The sequence below is a fragment of the Pezoporus wallicus genome, unplaced genomic scaffold (genome assembly GCF_028554395.1).
Source record: "Pezoporus wallicus isolate ANWC-B61680 ecotype Strahan unplaced genomic scaffold, APGP_CSIRO_Pwel_v1 contig_6658, whole genome shotgun sequence".
Taxonomy (NCBI): Eukaryota; Metazoa; Chordata; class Aves; order Psittaciformes; family Psittacidae; genus Pezoporus; species Pezoporus wallicus.
This window is the reverse complement of record NW_026642312.1, coordinates 4,479,079-4,498,229: the sequence shown is the minus strand read 5'-3', so window position 1 is coordinate 4,498,229 and position 19,151 is coordinate 4,479,079. Positions and strand designations below refer to the sequence as shown.

Below are 19,151 nucleotides of genomic sequence, written 5' to 3'. Positions count from 1 at the left end.
TCAGAAAGGTAATCTGCAAAAGCAGCACCCCATCTGAAGAATCTTAGCCACAAATTTTGAAACAAGATATGCTCACTTATGTCATCTGACATAAAAAGCTTAGTCTGACAAAATAAGCTTCACCAAACAATGTCTGTGTCCTCAAAGTTTGGACTTGTGATTTATGTACTGCTTAGATGGATAATGGCCATAATAAACAAACAGATTAATTTACCACTGGATTAATTTATTTCAAGCATTAAGAAAAATCTCAAGGAAGTGGAGAATATTTCACAGCACATTAAAACATGACACTGCCAGGTGAAATCTGAGACTTCTTCAAAAGAACATAATAGGAAAGTATCAATTAGAATCTACCAACAAAAAAAATCTATAATATTCTGTTTGCTCATTTCTTTAATTTGTTTCAACAAACTCTCCCCCCAGTTTTATACAGTCTTACCAAAAACCTCCACAGTGTATTACATAAACTGCATCATAAATCAAGTTGCTTGCTCTTCTTTTAGATGCATTTATTCAGCCAGTTGATCATATCCTTTCTTCCTTCCTCAATATAAGGCTTGAGGATTGATATCTTCTCTTCTATGATGTACAAACCCATGAGTTTGTCCAGGATAAATTCTAATTTCATAATCAAATTTTTCATTTTTTCTTTAGCTTCTGCTCCAGTAGGGTGATCTGTAATGCAGAGCACAGTAGTAGTTATATTACTGTAACTATATTCCATGCTGCCATTGTTCAACTTCCTGATTTATCATTCAGGCTGGACACTAATAACCAAGCTCCATATGGGCAAAACAAAAAGTAAAATTATACACAGAAAATCCACCTTTGCAGTAAGGGTGTAGGAAATTTGTTATAATCTAAAGGCAGGTCCAACAATCTGCAAAGATATGGATATAACAAAAGTATTTCGTATATGTGAAACATATGACAATGCTAAATACACTACATCTGAATAAAACCCTCCTAACAGACACCTATGGATGCAGTTTGAGGTATCCAACATGGTTTATGGGTTTCTAGAATAAATGGAAAACAATGTCATACAGCAAATGATAGCTCCCTGAGTAGAGTAGTCCAAAACACCAATGGGATTTTGATAAAACCTTGTTACCTGGGTTGCTAGCCATACTTCCACAAAAGAAAGAGACTTAAGGAAAATAAATCCAGTTTTAATTCTTTGCCTAGGTTACATTAGCCTTTCTATGTCTATCCCACTTTTTCTCATTATTTTTTGACCTCCAAGCACTATTACAAGGTTGAGTGTTGACTCCAAATTTGGGATGAAAATTTAAACATGCAGAAATGAAAGAAGACAAAGGTTATTAGCATACTTGATGAAGGGGAATTAAGTCATCTTTTTCAGTAAAAATGAAAAATGTAGGGTTCAGGAGGTTGGATGCATCATCAGAATCATTCATCAGTCCTAGAAAACATGAAAGGGAAAAAAGAATCTGTTCAATTGACTCTTAAGGACAAATCTAGATTCAAACACAGCACTCGGCTTCTGCAGTGAAAAATTTCACGTCACATGCAACATGTAGCTACACGTACTACCTTTACTTCCAAGCTACTGTAAACATGGCTCCTAGAAGAATACCTTCCTAGATTAAAACTTAATTTAAACCAGTTTCTTAAGATACATACTGAATACCTGAATTAATAAGACTTGAAAGATGCCCTCTGTGCAAGCAAGCTTGAGTTCTTTCAACCTGACTAGAAAAGTCAATGCTTTAGCGAGTAGTCCAAAATTTACTTTCAGAGAACACCAGCAAAGGGCAGCTTAGCTATTCCAGTTTCTTAAGCATAGCATAAAAGGAAAGCTAGTGTTAAAATAGCCAAAATCTAACTTTACAGAGTAGCTAGAGCAAAAATAACACTCTCTGCTCTTGAGTGAAGCATTCAGAGCAGTAGTAAACAGGAAAAGGGAGCTAAATTGAGAAGGTGACCAAAGGACACCATATCTGTCTGTGCAGACCTGAAATAAAGACATAGCTGTTATGACCTATTCTGAAACTAGAACAAATACCCTCACCACCATCTTCTTTGCACAGTATCCTTCCTACTCTGCTGAAAATATCTCTTCATCAGCTGAGAGCCAGATCTGAAGAAACAATGCTAGATCAAGAACTTACGCTACACTACATACATATGCATGTGCACCTGCTTGTATTTTATCATTGTATTTATTTATTTCACTTATTGTATTTAGCCACCATAGAGAGCTACACCAGCCTTTAATTCCAGGTGTGTCAGCCTCACGTGATGTACAGCAATACCACCTCAGCAAAAACCAACGACCACTAATTTCTTAGCACCACACTGCTCCTTTAGATATTTCAGGACTGCATCAGCTTCTCTGAAACATATAAGCAAATGCAAATTAAGCATCCATAGTAAAATCAATATTTGAAAACATGAAAATACAGAAATGCATATAACTGTCCCCCATACCATTCTGCTACTATGTTTTCTTTCACATACTTTAAATAAATTATTTCAGACAAATATTAGGGGTTGCTAATCTGAAATTATCAGAAAGAAAAACAAACAAACAAAAAAACCAAACTGAATGGAATCAAATAAAACCACAACATGAATAACACACACTGAAGGGAAAAAAAAAAAAAAAGATGTAAAGTAGATGATTGATTAAGCAACTACCTATGAGCTCAAAAAGCTTAAAATTCTCTGAGAAGCTGGATGCATTTTTGCTTCATGACTGTAAATAGAAAAAGTAATAAAAAGCTTTATAGAGAATTCTGTTCACTAGGCACTCAAAATACTGACAGTAACTTTAATTTAGTGTCTCAGAGATTTGCTGCAGGAAGGCCAGTGTAGCAAAAACGGTAGATGTTTTCAGAATTAACAATGTATCTTGAAATGCACCTTGCCCAGATGCTGTGTTCTGAAAACACCCATTTACCCCTGAAGCAAGTGTTACTATGCCGAGGCAGCAAAAAGAAAGTATTGGTGGGAGAGAGGTTGCAGTTAAGTCTTTTGTATCACCTCAAGACTGTATTTTCATCCCCAGTTTCTCACCCCCCTGGGGCACTCAAGCTATATATGCCCTCAGTACATCAGCTTCGCAAATACCACAGGATCCATCAACACACAAGCGCACACAGAAGCAAATTAAGCGCCAAAAGAATCTTTCTTCACTGGAGCTGACACTTGAAACATGTGAAGCGTCTGTAAGAAATGTGAGGCAGAGCCCAACCCTTCCTTCCCACTGCCCCACAGAAGGGACAGATTCTGAACTAAAACGTTTCCACAACTGACCCCTCTGAGACAGGAGCTCTGTGAAAATGATTCAGTTATGTCTCCTATAACTTTCTCACCAAATACCTAAACCCAGCAGCCTTCAACATAGCTACTTCCAGCAATCCAAGAGAGATATTTGCTCTCCCAGGAAGTTAATTCATTTGATCTCTAATCAGTGAGCCCTTCTCAGCACTGTCTTGCCAGTATCTTCCTTCTGTGTTATTCGGGCAGCACAGCGCCTCTGCCAGTGACAAGTCTTTTCTGGCAAATGCTCGGGCAGTGTTGCACATATGAGAGAGAAACATGACCCTCCTCTTGGTGCCACCAGCGCTCACTGTGCCTGGACAACAGATGACAACATGCAAGACCAGGCTGGACCGGGCTTTGAGCAACCTGGTCTAGTGGAAGGTGTCCCTAGTGGAAGGGGTTTGGAACTAGATGAGCTTTAAGGTCCCTTCCAATCCAAACCATTCTGTGATGATTCAGCCATCAGCTACCTGGGCAAGTTACATCATGCTGGGCAAGTACTACAGTGCAGTCAAAACCTCATCTTCTTTCCATACAATATCTTAAAGTATCAGTCTCAGTGAAACTCAAGATAAGAAACATGCATTCTCACTGCTGTGTCACTGGTCATTTTTAAGCCAAGCATTTTGAGGCAGAGAAAGCAACTTGCAGTCTATGTTATCAACATCAGATGACAAAACTCTTCATTAAGCCACTACTGAGAGACTTGTCCTTGAACTCTGTCCAAGGCAAAATGAAAGGTCACCAATTCCATTCACTTCTAAGGAGTCATTAAAAAACACCACCTTCACTGACAGATTAGCTGCACTCAACCTCAAACAAACAAACAAAATAAAAAGAGGAAAAGAAAGCAAAGCAACCGATATCTGACAGCAGATGTGATATCCAGGTAATGTGATATCCAGCTCCCTGACATCTTCCTTGTTTATTTTCCTGGCATCTCAAGTTTTCAGCCAATCATCAAACTTGGACTGATCATCAGAAGTCTTCCAAGCTTCTCTTCCTGCAAAAAAAGTCTGGGCAGATGGTTCTGCACACACACACAAAAAACCAAACCAAATTGACTGAATTAATCAAACACCATCAATTTTTTTAGCCCTTCATAGCAGGGAAATTTTCTATCCAGGCATAATTTTGATTTGATTTCTTTTTCACTACTTTCAGAGAAAGTAACTTTTTTAAATATCATTGTTAACTGTTCCACAGAAATGCCTATGAGCTTTAGAAAACTTCAGTAGACATCTACATAGACTTTTTTCAATTACATAAAATAGCTCTTTACTACAGAGCACATCATGAGGCTTATTTATGAGCTTCTAAAAAAAAAAAAAAACACCAAATGGACTGAGGTCAGCAAAGAACAAGTTAAAGAAGAACCTGTGGGGAGAAAGGGAGGAGTGTTTTGTTGTGCAGATCATTTAGTGACTGGGTAAAGGAAAGTACAGTAAGAGGCCACTCAGTACTAAAGAGTTCCTGCACCATGGGGATGCCCAAACCATGATTCAGGATGACCTTGACTGAAATGTGTTGTGAGACCAGCAGCAGAATTGTGGTGGTGCAGTCTCTCATGGAGAGAAGGAAACAAGCAGGGAGTCTGGAGGCTGCCCCAGATGCTGCTATGCTTTCTCCCAGCCCCCAGGGAATTAATGAGGTCCTTGTGAAACTGCAGTCATTGCCTTCAGCTCTCTCCCTCCTCTGACACACCGTATGTATCTTAATGATCATGGTGAAACAATGGATCAGTTTGGCCTAAAGCAGATCAATGTATATGGCAAGTAAACTCATGTTTGGAAAGGCAGAGGCAAAATTGCACAGCCTTTGGATAAGTACGTGTCAGGAAGGCTACATACTGCTTTGAAAGTGAATCTTCCCAAGCCCACCTAGAACATGTTCTTTCCCATTCAAACTAGCCTGATAAGAACTACAAGCCATCATTCTTAATCTGGTCTCTGAAATACAGCTCTCATAGCTCCTCATCCCACACCACACTGGAAAAAATCCAGCTGTTTTTCTCCCAATAAACATTGGTGCACCAGATCAGCAACATCCTGAAGCAGTCAGGAAATACACGCATGGCCACTCTTCATTCAGACACTGCTGCCTGAAAACTCTCAGCTGTCTTCCTGCCTAGAGCAATGGGAACACGAGCCATTTGATCGCTGCTGTATTAGCAGTACTGGTTGGGGGAAAGAAGATATTACAAAAAGAAGTATAACATGGCATGAATCAGGGAAAAATTACTGCATCCAGTCTAACATTGGGAATGATTGCATTTGGTCATGAGGCAAATGTAATTCCAATTATGGAGCCGAATAAGGGATGTCAAGTCCTCAGGAAAGACAGTAACAAGGAGCAGATTATAGACCAATTCATTGTTCCAGTGTATTAGAAAACCCAAATCCTCACAAAGGTATTATCTTTATCTCGGAGACATAAAGCTCCTTTCATCTCCACAGACAAATCTCAGCCACATGGCAACTGTCTGCTGAAGTGACTTCCCTCATGCTCCACAGGCTGAGAGCATTAAAGGCACCTTCTCTCAAAACTAGACTACTACAGTATTAGATGGAGGTTTGCTTTTTGGAACTCCAGGCCAGTCCCAACCCTATATGAATGTTTGCAATGTATACTGCAGATACTCTGCAGCATATCCAGTTATTGTAAGATGTTGCTGCATTTTGGTTATTGTAAGGTGTTGCTGCATTTTGGAATTTAACTGCTCTAGGTACCAAAAATGAGTGTGAAGGATTTGCAGGGAGGAAGGAGATTGTATTTAATATCCCATGTGTGCATATGAATCATTCATATGCACATAGTCAATGTGCATATTCAATATCATATCAAAATTTATGAAATCTCTGCTGCTGAAAATTTGTTTAAATCCCATTGTACAATTTTGCTTGAATTACTGTTTTAAGTAGTTCTAAAACCAGAATACCCACTTCCATTTCAAAACTAGTTTTTAAAGCCACCTCACACTGAAAACCATCAGAATCACTTTTTACTGCATCATGCATTCTATGTGTGCAGTCACTCCTGTAAGCAGCAAAGTATAAAGGAAGCATGCTGTACTCTGCAACATTTCACAACAATGTTCCTTTGTGGTTTTGTATTATGGAAATAAATCACTCAGACTGCTCTGGTAATAGTTTCCTCTCATGCACGGGAATAACAGGTCTAATAGAAGGCTAGAAATGATAAGAGTATGATTTCTTGGAGAAGGAAGGGTTTCTTACACGTATTCATTAGTTGCTAGCATATCAGCTACGTATCTGATGTTTGGGAGTTCCATCCAAACATATCATGAATCACAATCACAGCCTTGTCTGTGCTGGCAGGTGGTTTGCAAACATACACCTTGATGTACTCGACTTGCACTTCCTGCCCACGGCCTCCATAGTCAAACCTGTCTCCAATATCACATGGGCAGGGCCTCGATTCATTAGCCATCTAGGAATCTGCAGGAAAGCAAAAAGGACAAATGCTCATGCAACTTATTTGGAGTAACAGCTTTGATTACAGCTCATAATCTTCATGCAGTCCTCACAGTCCCCTGCAGGCAACTAATTATCCTTGCACTATCAAGTAATACCTACTTGACACTGCAAGGTTAGAAGAGAAAGCTCCAGATTTTTATTGTGCACAGGCTCTTGGCACCAGCCCTTTCTGGTTGGCATAAATATCCTTGAATTCCAGGTCAGTCAGCATAATCCAGGTGTGCAGTAAGGGCAGAAGAAGGGTTTATGTCAGGCCTGACATTGCCTGGAGCAATCCTGCATATGGTAACTACATTTCCATGTGATGTCCCCACACCCTTTGCATCATAACTAGTCCTCTCATGTGGTCTTACAGTTCCTCCTCACAGGCTAGCACCTGGTAACCCCTTACTGTTACTCCTGTGAGACCCCACTGTCAGCATGTTGCTTTTCTGGCTACTTTTTCCCTTCAAGTTTTCATATTGCGTATCCCCTTTCCCTTCCTCTATGAAGAATGCAAGGCTGCTGCCGCTGCTGCCTACATGCACTTTGCTTGTTCCTTGTGTCCCTTGCTGTGTATGGCCCTTTTCCAGCAAACCCACCATTAACTGGCATCTCTAAAAGTTCTAATAAATCAACTCGAAAAACATAAATCAGCAGAGGCTTTTCTCTGAGAGTTGCACACTACATAACCTGAACTGAGAGTGGTCAGAGGAATACAGACATACACCAGTGTTGTACATTTAACATTCCCTCACACATCACAGATATGTAACTTCTCTAGAAGTATACGTTGTAAAGGAGAAACCGGACATTCCTCCACTTCTCAAGTGAAGAAAGGTTTCTGAAGAGTTTATGACCTAAGATGTCTTCTCGGGAGACTCCCTCAAGCTCAGTTTAATTACTTGTTCATTTCAACTGGAGACAAGACACTGTAGCATCTTGTTAAACCCAGCTAACTTTTGGTGCTTCCTACTCTTCCCCCTCCACCAAGCAGTAGGTGGTCATACACAGAGCATTTTTAATACTTCAGTCTGAGAAGCTGTTTAACCTCGCTCTGCCCACTCTTAACCAATCAAAATGGCACTGCTTCCTTCTTAACAAGAGCTAGTCTCTCTTCCCATGTAAATGCATGCACTGGAACAATACTCCTTGGTCTGGCTGGTCCCCTGACTAAAGTGAAATGCAGCATTGTGGCAATAAAAATCAAACGTACTCTTCAACGTGCAACTATTTTTGTTAGGAATATATCTTAGCCATTTATTCCCTTCTAGATTTTATAACTAACTCAAACAGATGTCAAATTAGACCTTTAATACACTTCCAATACTCCCTTCCCTGTTCAGTTTCTCTGCTACATATATGTGGAATGTGGTAAATGGTATTAAAAACAAAACAAGAAAACACAGTGAATAATAAAACAAATTACTAACAATCCTGCCTCTTTACACCAGCTATGCTCTTTTCACAGGACAATGAACTTTGGGGTGATATCTGGAGAGGTTCCCATCACTGAGAACCATCCTCCTTTAAGGACACCTCTCAACTGTGTCTCTTTTGAGCAAAGCTTGTCTCCTGACCTTCTGCAGTCAATCTCCACATAACCTCCAAGAGATGCAGTTGGAGTTTAGCTCTCCAGTCAGACTGGCTGCAACTTTGCCAGCATTACAGTGAGGCAGAAGAACCTTTTACAAACCTCAGGCAAAGGTGTGAGACTTCAAACATACTTGGTCTAACTGACCAGCTTAGAACAACTCTACCATAGTGTTTGCCGACTGTTTGCCTTCACCAGCAGTTCATGTGAGCAGAAAGCCAACAAAAATTGATTTCTATTTAAGCAGAATACTTGGTTCTTTTAAAATAAATCTGTTAAAAAAAAAAAACAAACCACACAATCTGTGTTTAAACAGAAATAAGAGTATTGACAGATTTTAATGAACAAAACCAAAATGCTGCATTAATAAGATTTTAAAAAACATAATGGCTTGAAGAATGTTTAGGAATTATTCATAGAAAGGGGTAAATCATCTTGTACTACTGAGGCTCTCTCCACAAACATGACAAAATTCACAGCCTTTGAACAGGCTTTTGAATGATTGGTGAAAAATACTAATTAAACTAATTTTCAAAAGTCCGTAAGAATAGTTCACAGAAGGGATTAACAGAGATGCTGAGCAGACCATGAGCAAAACACGTTTTTCTCCCCACACTTCACAGAATTTGTCTGGTACAGCTAAAATACATTTAAATAAAGATTGCAGGAACCTAGGATTTTAAAAATTACTTTTAAACTGAATTCTAATTTTCACCTATATATAATTCAACCACCACAAGTTTAATGAGCGGAAGGTTCTCTGATTGCATTTGCAGTTTAGAGCAGCTCTTTGCACGTGTAGGCGAGATCAGTTCTTTGCATTTATAAAACTTCAAATGAAACACAGTTCAAACTTGTTGCAGCTGAGACACGAAGACTTTTAGCATATCAACTACCCAGGTTTGATCCCCACCTAAGAAATCAGATGCATTGCCATCTCTTTTCACTTTTTTTTCAGAGCTTTACAAACTGTGAATTTCAGCATGACTTCAAAATGCTGCATGCCTTGCCTTCTTCCAAAGAGCTACTCACTATGCAGGCTCACAGTTCTAGACACTCTCACATTTTATCAAGGCCACACATGACATTATTTACAGCCCACATCTGGCCTTAATTCACCGTTCCCCATTTCAAGTTTTAGGCTATCGCATAAGCCCCCTTGTCATGTCATGAGCGTGGCAACTCCCTGTTTTCTCATCCAGCCAGCTCTGATCCCCAAGTGATAGGACTGCCAGAGAAGAAACTGGGAAAAATGGTTTCCAGAACAGTCCATACCATAGCAAAGATTTCTACTACCTTTAATGAGCACTAGTGATAGCACTAGTGATACTGGGATGGCAAAAGGTCAGATTTACCAGCTGCTATTATTTGAATGCTACTTCTTCAGTGATATATATTCAGGTAGCATAAGGCCAACCCCTCTCAACTGAGTTTTAGTTTGCTCAGTCATTTTAATGTGATTTTTGTACTATTTGTCTAATCATGTTTAGATAAAAGAGTTGCAAGGAGATTAATTCAGCAGTTTGGAACTAATACTGTTTGTCATGGTTAAAATTCTCTTAAACAGTTTAGTATACCTCTATTTATATTTGTTTATATGAGAGAAAAGATCTTACTTATGATGAGCAAGCATAAACAGAATACCTCCAGGGTACAATTCAAATCATGCTGCTTCCAAATCATTGGCTTATCAAGTTTAATGCTATCCCAAGGCAAACCAAATTTGGCACATAGAGGAGATAAACAGATAAACATTCAGTAGAGCAAAATAAAACGCAGGGTGGGGCAATGTTGTATCACAATGAGGGCTCCCTTTGAGCAACTACAGTCCAAAGGACATTCCATCTTTTACATTAATCCAGCAGGCTGCAGTGCCTTGCTGCACGCGAAACAAGATTCAGCAGTTTTGCTTGCTACAAGCTCCCACTTAACTAGGAAGCCAAGTTTCCTCTGACAGTGGTGTACTTTACTGCCGGATTTGACAGGGATCGTTCTGAGTGTTGATTATTGTAATTAGAGCCAAACACCCTGACAGCCTTCTTCGTAACAATCAAGGAGAGAGGCCCCATCCTGTGGATGTTTCCTGGAGCGAGTATGGCTGTGAAGCTGTTAACCACAGTGCTGTCAATACAGTGCTGAAAAACTAGCTAATATAGCCATCTACATCAGACCTGAACGAAACGAGAGTTACATCTGGGCTGAACAGCTAGGGGCTATGCACAGAAAACACCTCCTTTCTTTCTCTCCCCTTTCTGCAGGTGAGAGGAATCCTGGCTCAGTACTGCTTTTAAAGACCTGGAGGAAAGCTTACATATTGCCTGCAACCTCCTTACCTGCACACTGAGGAGGGTCAATGACGGCAGAAGGGAATGAACCGGGATGAGGTCAGGGCATCCATCACCACCAAGGTCAACCAGCCAAGCCTGGAAACAATTGATGAAGGGCGCAGAAGCCATGTCATCTGTGTTCATGTGCTATGAACAGCAGCAGAGCCGGGATCCCCAGCATGGCTGGAGACACCCTGATCCTAATGACCCTTCATCTCCTACAAAAACAATATCACATATGGCACTCCCTTCACAAACCCACAATACTTGGAGGATTTTTCCGAGGTCATGAAGGCACAGGGAGACAGGAGCGATGTCAAGAGCTCTCCTGGGGGCACAGAGGAATGATGCAAGACCCGGACCTAGCTACACAAGATACATCTAAGGACCGGTATGGCCATCTGGGGCCACGGGCTAACACAAGCTCGGGTTATCATGCACAATACACCAGGTTAACAACGGGATTCTGGGGGACTGAGGTTTGCCCTGGAAGGCAGTTCTCCTATGCAACCCCGCACCATGGGCCAGAACAGTTCCTAAACCAGACGGCGCTATTCCAGGCATTACCCCGAGGGGTTTTGAAACTCTCCAGAGAGGGAGATTCCATCACTTCTCTAGGCGGGTTGCTCCAGAGCTCGATCGTGAAACAACCATCCTCTCCTCACAGCTCAGCACTTCCCCGGCTGCATCCCCCGCCTGCCTGCGCCCTCCTCACGGAGCTCCCTCCGCCGACACCGCGACCCACGGAAGGCGAAGGCGGCCGCACGCCGGGGGCCCCTCAGCCCCCTGGCCCTGCCCGGCCACAGTCCCCCTCCCGTCGCGCTCGGGCTGCCCAGCTCCTTCCTCCTCCAGAGGGGCCCCAGCCGCTCCCCTCCGCGGGAGCCGTGGGCCGATGCTGCGGCCGCCGCCTCCCCTGTCCCTGAGGCCGCAGCCGGTAGAGGTCGCGCCTGACATGCAGAGTGCGGTGCCGGCTTCCCGGATCCGGGGCGGGAGGGCTCCGGGCACCAGCGGAGGGCCCCCAGTCGGTGCGTGTCCCTGGCTGGGCGCCAAGCGGGCTCAAGCTGCCGGAGGGCAGGGGCCCTTCCGGGCGCAGTCGTTGGGGCCGTCCTCGCGGGTGGGGTACGTGTGGCTGTGGGAGGCTCGGTCTCCCCTCCATCCCTTCCTGAGCACTCGGCTGCCGCAGGGCTGGGGTCCCCGGCCTCTTAGAGAAGCGGTCAGTCCTGCGGGGTTGGGGGGGGGGGTGGTGGTGGTGACACACAGGTCTGCCCAGAGCTGCGTTAAACCTGGTCTGGAGTTGAAAAGCACGGCCAGGGAGGGCATTCATACTGCGCAGTTTTTTCCTTTAATCCTTCTGCCTCGGTGTTTGAGGTAATCTATTTCGGCAGGTGGGTGAGTGGAACAGAGTGCATGGGGCTGCAGTTGCCATCTTTGCAGGAGCACAGCGCCCCAGCAAGGTCAGCCCTGGAGACACCCGTGTGGTTACACAAGGCTTGTATTTTACATTTCGAGTTTTCTTCTCTCTCGTTATTGAACATCCTCCATCACCATGTCTATAGCCATTCCGCCATTGATACAGCTGCCCAAAGGTGCAGACAGGCATGCTGACTGGCCATATGGACACTGACTGGCAGACCTGAGAACTGAGCGCTGCGGTAGGTACGGCGCCTCTTAACTTCATCACCGTGTTCTCACAGCGATGTTCTTGAACGTACTCAGTCTGTTGAGGCATGCAGACAAGCAGCATACTGTGACCGTGGGGTTACACTGACAGGATAGCAATGTGTGAAACTGACAAACATGCCTGTTATCAAAGAGAAAGTCAACCACACAGATAGCTAGCCTTGATTTATGGCTATATTAGCAAGGCAATGGGGTGAGGAAATGACAGATGGTGTAGAAAATAAAAAGGGATGTGGGTCCTTTATAGGATCTCTGACTAAACACAAGTTGCCAAGTCATTACCAAGGCAATGAAATTGATAATACACTAAAAAACATACAGCTGCCCAAGAAATTCAAGTCAAACCAAAGCAAGTCAGCAGGTCAACAAAACTGGAGTCAGTGCAGTAAACAGAGTAAACAGGGATGTTTATAGTTGTTTATACACTGTGTAATTGGGAGGACATAAGGGTGATAAAAGGAAAGAACTTAGAGGACCAAGGAAGCAAACAGTATAAGGAGGACTGACTGAAGTACCCATTCGTCAGCCCTGTGCCCAGTCACCCGAGTTAGGACCAGGACAGTAAACCCACTGTTTCCATAGTGTTCATGGCTGGGTTCCTTCCACAGCCAGGAGGGACGGGTTATTTTTTTCCTTGATGTAGATGGAGGAATACTAGAAGTGCCCCAGTTAATATTGTGAAGAGAATACCGGGAGGGTGCCACCTAACAAGAGCATTCTTTCCTAGCTCCTTAACATACGTGACATAGCTTAACAAGTGTTTGTTTCACACGCAGGAAATTCTGCCCACTACAGCAGTATACCCGAGACAAGTGCCTTGTAGTTAATAAAAAACAAACATCTGTGTGCAAGATCAGGGTATTTCCATGTTGGCACATATAACCACCAACTATCACACCAAAATAAAGCTTGAAACTACTTGGGTAAAGTCACAATGAAGTCATGCTCACTAGCAAGGACAAAGGGATAAAAAAGTATCGTTATGATTGATGTCATAAAGCAGAATAATGAGGCAAATGCAAAACAAGGTAAGTTCAAGCAAGTTTTTAATTCCTAATTGTCCTTTAGTCCAACTTTGATTTCACAGTCTTGTATAAAACTTGTAAAAAAATAATTAAGAATTATAAATTAAAATGTTCCTAATTTTGTTTATAACAATTTTCAAACCCAAATAGTTTTCCCTTGACTGTTTTCTTCTCTCAGATTAAGTCACTGATCTTGATGCCTAGTGTTACTTCATGCTTTTGTCAAACAAACATTTTGATCCAGTCAATCATATCCTTTCTAGCTTCTTCAATATAAGGTTTGTCAGCAGGTTTCATATCTTCTGGCTTCAATTGTGCAAAACCATGAACTTGTCCAGGATAAACTTTAATTTTATATTCAACCTTACAGTACTGTTTCAGCTTCTCCTCCAATAAGTTTATCTGTAAAAGAAAGCTTTTTTTCCATTATATTGTATTTTTAAGTTTGCCAGACTTGCATTTCTCACATCTGTACTTCTTTGTCTTTTTTCCACTGTCACACTTAAGGCAGGTTCTGTTGTTTAGCAAATGGGAAAACCCCCCTTTGGAATATAAGACTGAAACATTTTTTGAAAGCAAGGATAGGTCTAAGAATCTCAACATTGCTGCAAAGATAGTTTGGTAAATCTCATTGCTATAAAGGAATGGGTGCATTTCTATTCAGAGACTTGGGCTTACAACCTAATCTTAAACTCTGATCTTGAAAGAACATATTCCCTAAACCTCAGTGACTCTCAGCGCATGATCTTTTGATAATAAGTACACGCATGCTTACAGAGTACTAATCATATGATTATGTACCTATATACACATGTAGACACATTTTTGTACTTGTTTCCATTAAAAAGTCCCTGCAAGCTCAATTATTTTTTTTTTTTTTTTTACACAGGAATTTTTCTTACACAATCCACACAGACAGCTCAGAGAGAACACTTCAGGAGAAAAAGGTATGCTTTCAATGTGTAACACATGATGAAAAAAAAAGCATTTATGATAATTTTGCCCCTGGAAAAAGACACTTTCACCATAAAAAGGAGACAGGGAGTGAAGGATTAGTTTTCTTGCGCAGAGGAGACACATGTTTGAGGTACAGATCAACATGTGCTGAATAACACAGAAGTAAATATTGATTGGCTTCTGCATTCCCAGAGTACATCACCCATTCCCGAGTTAGACCCTACTCCTGCACAACAAACTATGCTAGAGGTGGTATGTTATCCTTGTCACTGATGAAAAAGAGTTTATGCACAGAAGAGGGCACCAGTTTCTTACCCATATATTTATCCAGCCTTTCACGTATGCTTATGATAGAGATTATATCAGAATATAGATGGCAGGCAAAGGTCAAAACAGAATCTACAAGTTGTCATAATCTTAGTCAAAATTCATGCCCACTCTTCTGGCACAGTGCGTTTTGTCTTCATACCACAAGCAATTAGTCATTGATTGGCCCACATCATCAGAAAGTTCAGTTACTGAGCTGAAATTACTTTTTTTCCAGTTCCAAGTTCAGTGGTTTAGCTACCTGTTCTCTCACCTATAGCAGTAGTATCCAAGTTTTTGAGGTGTTTGGCTCATACCAGTTGGATCTCCCTGCCCAGTTTCACACTCTGCTTGTCTAGCCACTCAGAGACCAATGACTGGTCTTCACTGCATTTCTTACCTCAAAAAGGAAGCTTTGAATAATCTGAGCAAAATACAGGGAAAGTTCAGATATAAGCAAAACAACCCAGTCTGTCCATTTTGTATATGAAAGTGGTTTCTAACAAGCTACAGTTTCTGTGTGGGATAAAAAAACTATGGGAAAAGAAAAAGCATTTCCAGTACAACAGCTTACCTGATCATAAGAAATAGTGTGGTCTTTCTCACCAAAAATGAAAAATGTGGGATTTAGTAAATTGTATCTTTCTTCAGAGTCCCTAATTATTCCTAGAATGTTTTAGAGAAAGAACCTGTTAGTGAGGTTAATGTTCTTGCAAGATAAATGGCAAATTAAACCACAAAATTTCTATTTAGGTTTACTCATTATGCACATTTTTTAGATCAGGACAGTCTCTATTTGGATAGAGAAAAAAGCATTTGGAAAATGTATTTCCCCACTCTCCAAGCACTAAAAAAAAAAAAAATTAGAAAATTACCATGCAAAAGGAAGCAATTTTTTCTAGTTTACAGAACTATTAAATTTTTATAGCAATATAGCATATTGTTGAAATAACCATAATTAAAATCTGCATTTCATCTTTGAGTTGAGTATTTACAGAATTTGTTGCAAAGCGATAACTAGAATTACACACTATGCATAGTCATGTGAGCCCAGGTAAGTTTTCATGTGTTCTACACTACCATAGAGGGAAACCCCAGCGGTTAATTGAGGATTTTTCAGCATCAAGTGATGTACTGCCATTCCACCCCAGGAAAACCCAACGATACCAATCTTCTTTGCATCGCATTGTTCCTTTAGATACTTCAAGACAACATCAGCTTCCCTAAGACATATAAACAAAAGCAAACTAAGGAATCTATTGCAGAATCAATACTTTACAATTTAAGAATAAAATGAAAAGAGATACATGGATTTTTCTGTGTCTGCACCCCCAATCTTTTAAAACAGGGAATACCTATAAAAAACACATTTCAGCCCAGAGCAGTGACTTATGTTCTTAAACAGGAGTTAACATCTCTGGTTCTAGTTTAGGGAAGTACAGGTTTAGGTAATTAAATACTTACCTGAATTGTGACCTGCTCCTTTGTTTCAAAATAAGCAAATATTTAATTGAATCACTTTGTCTAGGACAGGGCAACTAAAGACAAGACATATCTGCAAGTAGAACAACATCTTGCATTATGGACTGTAGGAATAGATAAGCTTCACTTTGCTATCTCTACAGAGTCCACCTATGTAGATAAAGATTTATCCTGAGTATGTCATTCCTGTTGCATGAGTTAATACTAAAATATCCTATACCAAGTTCACAGGCAATAATACTATACTAAAGTAGCAATTACTCAAAATTAAATTGCTGGTATAACTATGTTTTTTAAACATGAGGTATAATGCAAAAAATAATAGGGTTTAATGTAGGCCAGAGCAGGTTTTTTTTTTTTTAATTGCTAACTTCTTAGGTCTCAATAGTTTTATCTTTTCTATCATCTACAGAGTTTTAAATTAATTTTAAATGCAGACTGTGCATACTAATAACTGTATTTTCAAATATTAGGTATATTATTATGGTCATCACAATTTTGGTTAGGCTGACAAAAAAATGGTATGAAAGTGAGATGAGGAGGAGGTCATGTCCTCGGCTCTTTCAAATTCAGTTTGTTTGGAAGGGTAACTAAGTCAGTCATAGGTATGTTGGATTCCTTATGCATCCAACACAAGGATGCACACATCCTGAAAGAGCAATGGAACTGCCCTTGAGGGCACCTACAAATGAACCCTCAAAGGACACATGTCCTCAAGGTCTTACTTGTTTAAGACAGTGTGCATAATCTGCTCACTCTTTGGAGTTGCATTTTTTTATAGATGTTAGTGATTTGGTCACAGCTTCTGCAACTATATGGTCAAAAGCATTGCTGAGACATGTTGAAGTTAGGCTGGGACTGCTGAGACCACTCAAAAGGGCCAGAATAATATTTGTAGCTAACAAGATGATAGCTGAGTAATAGAGTGGCACTGCCTCACTATCATCTTCTGAAGTTTTACACTGGATTGATAGATGCTGAAGAAACAGTACTGCCTCCCATAATTCAGGGAAGCCTTGTTACAGTGACTGCTAGGCTCTGCAGATGGTGGGCCCTCTATTTCCCATTGAGGAAAACACTATAGTGCATCATGTATCTTAGGTTTTGTGCAGTCTTGCAAATTTTGATGTAGTGCTGCTCAGGAGAGTATCATCTGCACCTATTATTATCTACAAGGCAGAAAGAAAGATGGGCAAGTGACAACTGGCAGTTGTGGAAGAGTTTTCCTCCTTGTCTTGATGGACTGGAGGCAGAATCAGTACTTGTGGGTGAGAGTACTGGGTATTTGATAGCCTGAAACACTGTCTGTGAGCCTGTATGGCCAGTATAATAGTTGGAAAGCGGCCCAGGAAAACAAGATGGGGACAATAAGCTGAGTGACGGACAGAGCAGATGATCCTTTCATCACAGCCAAGGCAGTGCCCATAACCACAGAACTGCCCAGAATAAGCAATTCTGTGCATGCAGCTAGCTTGCCCTGCTGTGAGGTGACACATATTTTCATACAAATTCCCCTTGTTTGCTGGGTGTTCTTTAAAGCTGAAGTAAAAATATGTATCTTACTTGTCTACTTTCGTAGGATCATGGTGTTTCATCCAGTCAGCAAAGTCAGCCCAGTGATCAGTAGTTTTCCAGGGGTCTGTCCCTTTGAAGAAGTCTGGGCAGATAGTTCTGTACGAGACATGGAATCAAGTCAACTTTCACACCCAGGCTGGGAGAATTTGTGGATGTCTAAATGTCTGCTAATGTCTTTTACTCCAGAGTACACATTTTCATGGTTACTATCTGAATCATATTTTACTCACTTTGTTCTGGCAATCAGCAGAGCTAAAAGTATATGTCTTTCTATGGAAAAATCAACCAACCAACCAACCAAAACCCACCACCTCTCACCCTTGGACATATTTAAGACTAAAGTGATTAAGCAACCCTCCTGATTCTAGATACATATATATGTATCTCTGCTAGTAAAAACTAAAGCAGCTGTTTAAAAGGTTTGGTTCTGAAGAGCTTACACAAATTAAAGATAGATTTCAGCGTTTATATTTTAATCAGCTATACTGCCATGCAAGCATAAATACTGACACTTTGTGACTCTCCTTGTGTCTTTGTGCTCAGGTAGCCATTTTTGATGGGTCAGTTTTAGCAGCTTTGGAAACCTCATGGGAACATTTTGTCCCTTTGTGTTTTTATTCACTCAGATTGAAATGGTATGGTTGCAACACGCATGCATATAGGAAATATCAAATGCCATGCCTAGCCTTGGTCCTGATGATCTATCTGTGCATTGAAGAGCAAGATAGGAAAAACAGTTATTTACATGTATCCATGACCTGCAATCAAATCAACTATGTATCTAATGTCTGGGAACATCCATCCAAATATGTCATGAATCACAATCACAGCTTTGTCTGTGAAAAAAGATGGTCTACAGACATATGCCTTGATGTGCTCAATTTGTACTTCATGTCCAAGGCACCCATATCCAGATCTGTCTCCAGTATGATACAGAAAAGGATCAGCCATTTGAAAACCTAAAAAAAGAAAAAAAAAAGAGAGCAATAAGGTAAAAATAATTTATTAACACACTTATTAAGGGCAAATAAAAGCAAATATCTGCAGAAAGTAATAACTTCTGTAAATAACGTTGACATCCTTGTCTGAAAGGAGAAAAGTAGAAAAATAGCAGTAGTGTTGCTGTGCAGAATGGCTCCTAGTCCACTATGTGGTATTGAGCTGAGAATGAAGACAAATACCAAAAGCAAGGTTATAAAATTACAAACAACCTGCACATGTAGGTCCTGACTTTCATGTCACATCTGTTTTGCTCCCATACCAGTCTGTCAGCACTAGTGTGAGGCATGTCAGTGTCACTCTTTCCCCACACATGGGGCCATCATGCATGTCTTCATAGGGAATCCTATGCTGATTTCTCTGAATTATGTGATTGGTAAGGACCACAGCACTCAACTGCTACTGAAAAGTACAGTGTTTGGTGCTTCTTTCAGCG

The 19,151-nt window shown here is 40.9% G+C and overlaps 1 protein-coding gene and 1 pseudogene across 1 annotated transcript; both read right to left on the bottom strand.

Annotated features, from left to right (window-relative positions):
- Window positions 1-118: 118 nt before the first annotated feature.
- On the bottom strand, window positions 119-10,886 carry LOC130609630 (carboxymethylenebutenolidase homolog; annotated as a pseudogene).
- A 2,415-nt stretch (window positions 10,887-13,301) lies between these two features.
- Window positions 13,302-18,671, bottom strand: LOC130609631 (carboxymethylenebutenolidase homolog). The gene is made up of 5 exons (XM_057428816.1): window positions 18,462-18,671; window positions 17,705-17,812; window positions 15,740-15,882; window positions 15,234-15,325; window positions 13,302-13,798 (listed from the first exon to the last, which is right to left on the bottom strand). The coding sequence occupies exons 1-5, from the start codon at window positions 18,665-18,667 to the stop codon at window positions 13,619-13,621; spliced, it is 729 nt and encodes a 242-aa protein (XP_057284799.1). The 5' UTR covers window positions 18,668-18,671; the 3' UTR covers window positions 13,302-13,618.
- Between the last annotated feature and the right edge of the window lie 480 nt (window positions 18,672-19,151).